The sequence below is a fragment of the Labrus mixtus genome, chromosome 11, assembly GCF_963584025.1.
Source record: "Labrus mixtus chromosome 11, fLabMix1.1, whole genome shotgun sequence".
Taxonomy (NCBI): domain Eukaryota; kingdom Metazoa; phylum Chordata; class Actinopteri; order Labriformes; family Labridae; genus Labrus; species Labrus mixtus.
Genome location: NC_083622.1, coordinates 16,998,121 through 17,008,769, shown reverse-complemented (window position 1 = coordinate 17,008,769; position 10,649 = coordinate 16,998,121). Strand labels below are relative to the sequence as shown.

The 10,649-nt window shown below is 44.9% G+C and overlaps 1 protein-coding gene across 2 annotated transcripts in view; it reads left to right on the top strand.

The window, feature by feature from the left end:
- The window catches only part of LOC132983831 (glutamate receptor ionotropic, NMDA 2D), a 59,327-nt gene that overhangs the window by 42,214 nt on the left and 6,464 nt on the right, over positions 1 to 10,649 (top strand). The window contains exon 16 of one of the 2 annotated variants that reach the window (XR_009674881.1): positions 192 to 3,843. Coding sequence is in view for 1 of the 2 variants with exons in the window: in XM_061050335.1 (XP_060906318.1) it covers positions 192 to 3,407 (3,216 nt within the window). In the remaining variant the exon portion in view is untranslated. Of the gene's footprint in view, positions 1 to 191; positions 10,596 to 10,649 lie in introns of those variants that run through there. The other variant, XM_061050335.1, reaches the window with a different exon arrangement.

Here is a 10,649-nt window from a genome sequence, read left to right as displayed (position 1 = left end):
TACAATTTCTATTATGAGATCTAAAGTCTGCTGACTGTAGACATATGTTTTTTCTTCTTCTGCCAATGTATACCTGCATTTAAAAATCAACAAAATCGTATTTTTCATGTCAGGAAATAATGTTTATTTTGTTGCATTGCGTGTTTCTTTAAATTGTGAATCTGATTTTCTGTTTGTTTTTTTTTCTTCAGGGTATGTATAGCTGCTGCAGCTTTGAGGATGAAACAGCGCCAGGTGGAGCTAAATCTTTGCCTACCCATCACCACACTGCAATGGTGACAGTCCCGTCACAGCCACATGTTGTCTCAACATCCATGACCAACCCGGCCATTGCCATGGCGCAACAGCAGCAACCACCACAACAGCAGCAACCGCAGCCCGTATACAAAACACCTCTGCCAGGCTCTCCTCCCACCGTGGTGCATTCTGGGACAGCACTGGGTCCGTCCAACAACCCCATTTCTGGTGCACCCCTCCCTTGCTCCACCTTCCTGCCCAGACCAGATCGCAGACTGGCTGTGGTGGATCGTTGGAGGCTGCCCAAATCTGCTACAGCCACCAACCCAATGGCTGTAAGAGGGGCCATCACTGACATGGGACCCTTTGCTCAGAAAGTCCCTCCAAACTGGGCTTCAACTGCTGGAGGGGGTGGGGGACTTGATGGTTATAAAAGATACTATGGTCCCATTGACCCTGAGGGACTGGGGCCCTGCATTGAGCAGCAGGCAGGGTCCCAGACCCCCAAGACTATGCCCAGGGGCCATCCCCAACCTCCTCCAGCCAGTGTGGCCTTCTACTCTGAAAAGGGCATGGACCACGGGGTGGGGAAGAGGGTGGTGGGAGGTGGCAGCGGAAGTCAGGGGAAAGGGGCCGTTAAACCTCTGGGCACTCCCAGACTGCCTCTTAAGAGTCAGGCCCCTCTGCCTCCTACACCCCCGCTGCCACACCCCTCTCCCCCTCTCCCCTCATCCTTCTGGAGGAAGCGCAGGCCCAAGAAGCCCAAAGAGCCTGGAGGGCCACTGTACGAGAACATTCTGCCCCTGGGGCGGAGGGGAGGAGCACGAGAGGGAGTGAGAGAGGGAGGAGGGAGGAGGGCACGCCCCCTCTCTCCCCCGCTCTCACTTCCTGTGCCAGTACCCCTCAGCCCCTCTTACACGCCTCCTTCTCCCTCAGCATCCTTGCACTATACGTCATCATCCTCTACGTCAACCACCTCATCTACATCCACGTCGTCATCGGCCTCATCTTCTCGCTCCACCTCTCCTACCTTCTCTTACAGCTCCTCCAGGAGCACAAGAGACAGGACTGGAGGGATAGATGGAGAAGATGATGATGACGATGAGGAGCTGACAGAGGAGTCAAGCCTTCTCCTTGGCAGGGGGAGAGAGAGGGAACGCTCAATCATCCGGCCTCGTTCCCTCAGCCACGGGCGCCTACCACCACCCATACCCCCAAGGAAACCGCGCACATCCTGGGGTGACAGAGAAAGAGAGAGGGACAGAGGGGGGAGCCAACTGTCTCAGCTCCAAGAGTGGTGGGCAAGCTGGAGCGAGAGAGAGAGGAGTGGAGCAGGTGGAGAAAGTGAGAGGCAAAAGAGGGAAAAGAAGAGGAGAAAAGAAAAGGAGAAAGAGAAGAAGAAAAAGAAAAAGAGCAAAAAGAGGAAAAAGAGGGAAGAAAGGGAAGAAAGGGAAAGAGAGCGAGAGAGAGAAAGGAAACGGCGAAAGGTGAAAAAAAAGAAGAAGAAGGCACTTAAGACAAAGAAAAGAAAGAAATCGACTGGGGGAAGACGTTCTGAGCCAGAGGAGGGAGATGTAGAGCCAGAGAGGGAAGGAGAGGCAGAGGGAGAGAGGGAAGGGGGAATACAAGACTACTCTTCATTTTCTACTCAGTATCGGAGCTCATTTGCAGAGAAGGGCCGGGATTCATGGGAAGGAGAGAGGGAGAGAGGAAGGAGAGAGGGTGGAGATGATGGAAATGACAGGGAACAGGAGGACAGCAGCAGAAGTAGAGAGAGGCGCCCTAAATCCTCACGCCCTCATTCAAGACATCATACCCCTAGTAAGCGCTACCCTAACCTCAACAAACTCCCGGCATCAGTCAAATTTTGGGTTAATGGAAGAGGAGGTGATTCTAATACCCCTCCAACATCCCTTCATCCTCTTCTTCCATCCTCCAAGAGGAGAAGAAGTGGAGGGGTGGACAGAGACAACAGTAGTAGACTTGGGGAGCGGCGTCCTTTGTTAATGCATTATGAAAAAGAGAAAGCACAGACAAGAGAAGGGCCGTCCTTCCAGGAGTGGGACTCTGAGGATGATGAGGACGATGATGATGATGACGAGGAAGAAGAAGAAAGGGAGAGAGTGAGGGAGCGGGTGGAGGAGAGGGGGAGGAGAGCGGGTCGAGGGGCAGTTTCTGAGTCAGAGAGGGACAGGTCCAGGGCAGAGGAAAGCTATTCAGATGAGGGCTCATCCGGGGAGTTTGGTCGTTTTGAAAGATACTGGGAAGGAGGTGCAGGGGGTAGCAGCACTGGAATAGGAGGCATAGGAGGAGGAGGCTGGTTCTTTGGAACCTACCCCTCTAGAGAGAAAGGGGGTAGTATTAACAGCCGGGATGATTCCTTACTGGGCACTCGGGCAGAGGGATGGATTGGTGCTGATTTTTGGGGTTCAGGGCCAGGAGTAGGTTGGGGATCAGGGGGAGGGAGTGGAGGACTCGGCTCACAGTGGCCACCACCTCCTGCGGCCTTCCCTCCTCCAAGAAGATACTGGTCCATGGACAAGATCCCTGTAAAGGGAGATAAAAAGTGGAAGAGTGGTGGAGGGAAGAGCAAGGGGCGTGCAAGGGACAGAGGAGAAGAAGCAGGTCGGGCCACAATGTGTTCCTGTAGCCTTTATCCCCAACCACATCCTTACCCACACCCCCACAGGCGCTCGCACACCTCCCACTCCAAGAGAGGAGCTGCAGTGCTTTCCCACAGCCAGGAAGAGCTTCTCCCCCACTGCCACAGCTTCAGCGGGGGTTCTCGTCCAAAACCCCTGCCCCCCAAACCCGATCCCAGTCAGGCCAAATCAGGCAGCCAATCTAACCTCAGCCTCAGCACACAGCCCACAGACCATCCACCACAACCCTCACCGTCGCCGCCCCAGCAACCGTCCATGTCTCCCACCTCCCTCCCAATGCCCATCCCGCCTCCCCCCTCCTCATCCTCTGTTTCACCACCAGCAGGGGTGGGGATGTCAGGCCAGGGCCAGGCTCAGGCTTCAGCCAGTGCCAAACTCCAGTATCAAAGACTGCGCTCTGTGCCACAGCCACGAAGGTTCTACTCCCCCCACCTGCCACTCAAAGCCAAGAGCCTGTGCTCACGCCGAGGGTCAGCCCACTTCTCCAGCCTGGAGAGCGAGGTATGACAGGGGGAGAGGAGAGAGGGAGACGTGGGAGCGAGCACCACTGCTACTGATAACCGTGGTCCCATTGCAGCAGAACGCAGGGGTGACAGCAGAGAATTGGCTGCCTTGGTGTCCATAGGTAATCAATTAGCCACCATCACTGCGGGAACTCACATGGACGGCATTTCTAATGCTAACACTGCTCTGTGTGAGAGCAACGCTAATGCCACCCGCTCAATTGTACGTGTTCTAGTAAGGGCAACGGTAAGACGTCACACAAGGGTGAGCTACATTCGTTTAGATGGTTCCCATGATGACGAGAGTGAAGGCGAGTCTGCATCACTGGGGACAGCAGCTCCTGAACTTCTACTCCGCTCAGAATTGAGCTTTGTGATGTCATCTTCGGTACTCCTCCCCTCCCCGAGTAACAACTAAGGATAAGAGTAATCTCCAACCTGTGAGTAATGATGTCATATTTGTACACAAACATGCACGAGCACACACACACACACCCACACACACACACACACAGATTTATGCTCGAAACGTCTCCCTCCCTCTGGCTTTGAGAAAAACATCTTGGTGGGAAGAGGAGAGACCCATCCTCTCCTAAAAAGGGACCAGTGTTTGGTCAACGAACTCTGGCGCCATGTCCACATTGGCTGGTTTTTGAACAGATTGGTGGACTGATTCTTGGTGTCGGAGAGACTGCCCCCCTTTTTTCCCCTTTTGTAAAATCAGTTGGTATGAAAAGCAATGCAGTCAGCTCTCATGCACTCTGTCTGCCTGATCACCTTTCACTGGGCAGCAAGGACAGTGCTGGTTATTTGCCCAGAGTGACCTCATGACAACATCAGACCCATCTAGCTCTACCCCAGGACCATCTATGTGATGTCATGTTTTACTAGAAACCCTTTTAACCAATCAGACTGAACAGGAAACACTTTTTCTCCTCCTTGTTGGAGCTTGTCATGTCACCTCTGGTCCAACCAGAGCTCGAACACAGTTTAAGTATTTGAAAAACAAACTGAACTTTAAAAGAGAAATAACAATAAGAACAAAAAAAACATGTAGCAGTTTTTTTTATGTCTGTCTTTTCTTTTCTTTCTTACTCAGACTTTTCTCCTCATAACCTCTTTTTTATGCTATCAATATATTTCTCTCACTGTGTTAGTGTTTTAATCAGGAGGAGGCTGGATGTGGCTAGTATTGGAAGTGGGAATGATTAAATCGCAGTGCAAATTTTCCACTCAAGAGCTTCTGAGCAAGAGTCAAGAAATGTATTTTCATAGATAAAGCCCCTTCATCTCTTCCCACATGTGAACATCGCATAAATCACTGTCATGTAAGTGAATGAAGGGGATGATTGGTGCAATATCTGTAATTGGCACTAGATGGCTGCATAATATTCAAATAAGCTTTTGGAGACACCAGTGCAAGAGGCTTCTGGTTAGTTTAATAATTGTAGCTACATGATGCTGAGGAAGAGGCATGCATCTAAAACCTTTATTATTTTTATGAAAGTGGCCAGTCAGGATTTATTCAGAGGAATGAAGGGAATTAAAACAAAGTGCAGTGTAATGTAAAAGGTCTCTAAGGATATTGATATTATTATATTTCACTATTACACTGTACCTTGGCTGAATTTATAAGTCTTAGACTGTACAAAGCACAATTCTATATTGTATTTTTCAGACATTTGTGCCACAGTGTAGCTGCACAAATCTACAGGAAATATATTTTAGGTGAAAAAAATGTGATTATGTGTTAAATCATGTTGCTCCTATTGATTACAAAAAAACACATAAAGTGCGAGTACCACAGACACTTGTGTTGAGAAAATGATTTTTTACATGAACTATTTCCTTCTGGAAGATATGACAGACTTGAATGCTTTGAGTTCCAATTTTTAGATGCATATACAGTAGCTGAGACTTCAGTAAATGCAGTCAGTAATAACTCATGTTATCAAGATTATTTGATGACTGTTTGACTTTGAGCAATATTCCCACCTTCTATGTGACAGAGATGCAATGGCACATTCGTTTGCTGCTTGCATTGTAATTGTTTTTCCTTCAGTTTAAAATGAGGTCATATGTTTCAGCCAGAGACAGATGTATCACATCTTCAATGATTTTGCTGGAGTAGCCATTTAATTTGGTCAGATGTGATTAAAATGAACCAGTGAAAGTCCACAGCACCTGGCTCTGGCTGACCAATATGAAAACCAAATGCTATGTGTTCAAGAGAGAGCAGTGAACTGTAGCATTGTACCTCCCGTGAGCTGTGCCAAAAGCCATTTACTGTGTAAACTGTGCCAGTGTTGCCAACATTGCAATGCATACGCCCTCCATTTTCATTAGGTCAACATACACACCTCATTTCTCACACTAAGACCAGCCACAGCCCAGCTCTTCTTCTTTTGTAGTTGAATGTAGCTTTGACATGATGTAGCAAAAGAACACTTACTTTTAGACTTTGTAGCTTTTTGGATGCTGTTGATGATGGCTAGAAGGAGGGGGTGGGGGGGTTGACCTGCTATGTGAGGGACTTGCGCGGTGTTTGTGCATGTTGTCACAGATCGAAGAGTTAGTTGACCTTCTCAATTCCCCTTTTAAGTCCTTTGCCGTTCAGTTGAGGCAGACTGTACTTTTATCTGCACATGGATTGCTTTGTTTCTAGGTCTGCTTGGGGCTATTTTTTAATACAATCTGTGATTTTAAGAGAAATGCTTTTGCCTTTTCCCATCTTTTGGAAAGCCCCAGAATCATTGCATGTTTAGCTGAATGAAACCTCAAAGATTTGTGGTGGGAGGGTTGTGTAGTTCAATTGTAGCAAATGCTTAGGACCCAGGGTAGCCACCTTACAGTGTGGTTGTATGCTCGCTCTACTCTGCACCCCAACAGTGGAAACCACGGCAACAGTTTGGCTGCTTTCTGTGTAGTTGAACACAATCATTTTCAACCAATCAACAGGGCTTAAACCTGGTATGTCATTGAGCATTCTTGATTTCAATTGAGGCGCTAATACTTAAGTCTGTGACTGCATGAACAGAAGTGACTCTTAAAAACCCTCTGGCTTATTTTGTTTATCTATTTTTATTTAATGCTGAGAAAAAAAGAATATATTAAAATATACTATGTTTTTGAGAATGTACCATGTTATACTGTGATTTAACTGAGATATTTTATTGTACTCAATTATCATTTGAATTCTATTATTTATCTATAAAGAAATATATATGTACAAATAAATATATACATATATATACATACAGGTATATATATATATTAGTTAAGTTTGGTATATTTGGAGGAAGTGTTAGATGAAATAGTTTTAAATGTTTAGCTTTGTAGCGATTCTAGACACTGAAATCATTTTTGAATTTCGATTCCTCCTATATGACTGTGAAGACATTAGTGCCTGTGACAAAAAAGACAAGTAAAAGTCTAAACTCTCTATTCATCTGTATCTACTATAGCTATCAGTCTGTCACTCCTCTCAAACTACCTAACATCCGTTTTATTCACTTTCTGCTTTTTCACATCACTATGTTTCTCTCACTTAGTCTGCTGTCTCTTTTGCTTTCTCCTCCTGCTTTCTTTTTATTGTTTACTTTTTATGAACAAGCTTTTAAAAAATTCTCCACCTCTCCTCTTTTTAATTTTCACCATACATTGATAACATCTCTTTATTGATGTTCCCATCCATTAAACCTTTGCTTTGTCCTTCGATCACTTCCTTTTTTAAATCCGCTCATTCCTCTGTCCGTCTCTCACTTAGCAAAAAACAGAGACCAGTAGATACTGTGTTCTTGCTCCTTTTGACTGATTGTTGATGATGATGATCAATTAATTGATTGATGAAATAATTAATGAACAATGTTACTATTACTGATGTGACTGAAGTGTGTATCTGACGACCATGCCACTGTAGCAAGTCTGGGCTGTACCACACCACCAGCGAGCAAATGAGGCCACAGTTGCTATGGTGTTGCCATGGCATTTTCATGGCGTTGCCATGGTGTCCTCTGCGCCGCCACCACCTGGTGCCTGCTGGGTAATATAGTACAATGTCCTTCACTTTCCCAAAAGCAGTGGTCACAGATCTGTTATGCTCCCCTCTGCTCAGCCCTGACCTTAATCTTCAGGAGGTGAAATATTTAAAGCTCCTCACTTTGGAGGAGTGCTTAGGGGCAACATGGTGGTGACAAGTCTGCTGGCTGAACTGTTCTAGACTGGACTGGTTTGATTGGAAGTGGCTATGATAAAGAATTGATATGGTGGTGATCAAATAATCTTTACATTTTCAGTTTGTGCTGCCCTGCATGTTTTGCATAAAGCTTCATATCACTCCCCGATAGCCTCAAACCAGTCAGCACAGAGGTGGTTTCTGTGTCCATACTTGTGTCATTCTAGTCATGAATTTGTATGTTTTTATGTTGAGAGGATACGAGTCATGTATGAGTATTGCATGTGCAATGATCATGCAAAAAAGTCAACTGCAGCATGATTCTGTTTGGCTCTTCTTCTCTCTCCTTCTGTTTTTCAGAAAAACTCATACACACTCACTTCGCTGTGCATGCATATTTAACACACAATGCGTACATCATTCAGCCAATGATCCTCATCTTCCTCTAGCCATCACTAAGCTGCAATCTAAAGCATTGCTTCAAGTAGTCTGATCATCCCACACAGGCATATGTGTGGCTTTGCAAACATTTGCACACAGTGCAGACCCCACACACACACACACACACCACACTCACACAAACACATAAAATCCACTCTAATTTTGTGAAATGCAGTTTTTTCCTCTTAAAATTAGTTAAATCACAATCACGGTTCTGCTCCATTTGAGCTATCTGTCTATCTCCCTTTATTTTCCTGCACTCTGCTTTGCACTGCCTTGACTCTACTAATCTATCAAAAACCTGTTTGTAGGAGCCGCATTCAGTTTACTTTATTGTGCTTGACATGCTCCTATTTTGATTTACCTTGTCGTCCTGATTTATTTCATTTTCTGTCTGGTCCAATATAAATGAACAGTATGAATTGAACAGTCCAGTCCAGCCTAGTGCAGCGTGCTCCAGGCTGGTCTAGTGCCTGATACCCTTTTACAGCCTCTAGTTCATCCCCCCTTTCTGTCGGCCGATTCCCTGGTAAGCAATGCGTGTGGTGCTCCAGAATTCAAACAGGGTCTTCATAGGCTGTTTCGGCCATGAACTATATCAAGGAAACACAGGAGCACCACACGTTGCTCTCGCCAGGTCTAGGGTCTGCATGTTGCACCATGAAAACGTATCCCACCACAGTGACAGGGCACATTTACCCACAGAAACCAGTGTGTGTTTTCAGCTTTGTACAAGGCCCAGCTCTGCTGTAGTAACCTCGCCAACTCTAAAGGCCTACTTACAGGTTGCTAAGGCGGGTTGCTAGTAGGGTGATGTTGCTCCTAGCCCAGACTGGTCTGGTCAATGCCCTAATTTAAATGTGTTAGTTTATTTGACATTGTCTGTCTGGGGTGGGGCTGGAGGGTCAGTGCTGCACTTACTTCCTGAGAATTGCTTCATAAAATCTGATTCTCTTTAATTAATGTCAGTGGTGATGTGTTTCCTTGCAACTTTTTTTTGTCACAATTTGGATTATAAAAAAAAAAGACTTTTAGATGTGTTTGTTCTGTGTTTGTGTGTTTTGAGAGATGTTCCAATGTCTATTCCGAAAGAGATTTGAGTATGGGGTGATACAGATTATCCCCCCAATAACATTTTCATTGAAAAAATATACATTTATTTTGGTAAAAAATGATTTGCTGACATTTTCCTACTTTTTACTAACATTACTGTCTCTGCTAGGACCACACTGTCAGTGTTCGTCATCAACATACAATCATTTAATCCAGTAGATTCTTTTCAGACTAATGAGTTATGGATACTAGAATTGGTATTGGAACAACTCTAGTGTTTGTGTGTGTGTGTGTGTTTCCTTGTATGACACTATTTTCCATACAAGCTATTACCCTGTCAGATCTCCTTCAAAGTAAATTTATGGAGAGCTCAAAGAGTAGTTCCTTTGGCAATCTGACAGGCAGTCCTCTGCCAAAGTGTGTGTGTGTGCATGCTTGCTTGAATATATTTCTCAGAGGTTTCTCAGTTCTTGTCAAACTTTTACTTTGATCTGGCCGGAGCTGACCTAACATAATCCACTTCATTCACTCTCAAAGAGAGACACACACCTAACACTCTGCCTCAACTCTCCACCTCTGCCAACAGCAGCCAAGTTGGAGCTGCCTGACCAGCAGCTCTGTAGCTACTACAACAAACACATCTGTTCAGAACCGTATTTTAAACAGACTTGATCTTGATGTAGCTTCTTGGGAAGTCATCAATAGACCTGTGTTAAAGATATTTACATTTTGTTTTTAGTTTCTTTTTAACTTTTTGTTTGTTTGTTTGTTTGCATAATCTTTACTATTTCAGAAAAAGGTCAAGTCAAATAGCATTGAAAACACAGAGAGGGATATGGAAATCTGAATTTTATCAAAGTTATACCTTTACTTTATAGAAAATCTCTTACCTTCTTCCTAGAGCTACTTTTACAGTTAACGTTTTCAATGTATAAATACAACTTGTTTCTCTGAAAGCCTGCTCAGCCAAGCATGAGAAACCTCTAAACATCACCTGACACACGATATTCTGTGAGAGTGTTGATGGGGATATTAAATATGTTTTGTTCTGCTCCCTGTGTGCCTGCGATCTGCTAATTAGCCATGCTTTGTCAGTGTGATGGGCTAATGGCTAATTGCATTGTGAGGCCTCTGTGTGTACATGCGGTAATGACTTAACGCTCTAATAAGATCGAGTTACAGGCAGTTGGATCAGTTGGTGTCCCCAAACACTGATCTGAGGTCAGTGTTATGCTTTCCTCTCCAATGGCTATGATGGAAGAGAGGCGTGGATAAACTGATCCTTTATCGCCCGTGTGGGATTTCTATCACTCGCATTGTTTTGTTTTTTTATTATTCATTATAGCTCACAGTTAGATGCCAGAGGTGATGTCGTTTTTTTTCTTAAGCATCTTCATGGATATCAAATACAGGAATGCAATTTCAATTTGATTAGCAAAACATTCCCTCTACCAAATGATTCTCAACAATGCTTTTATCTTGACATTGTAGATTATGTATGGTATTTATTGGTCAGTTGATAAATATCCGCTCCCTGCACTGCTATCTATCTGTTTAATGCTTTCCCCCACCTGCTTC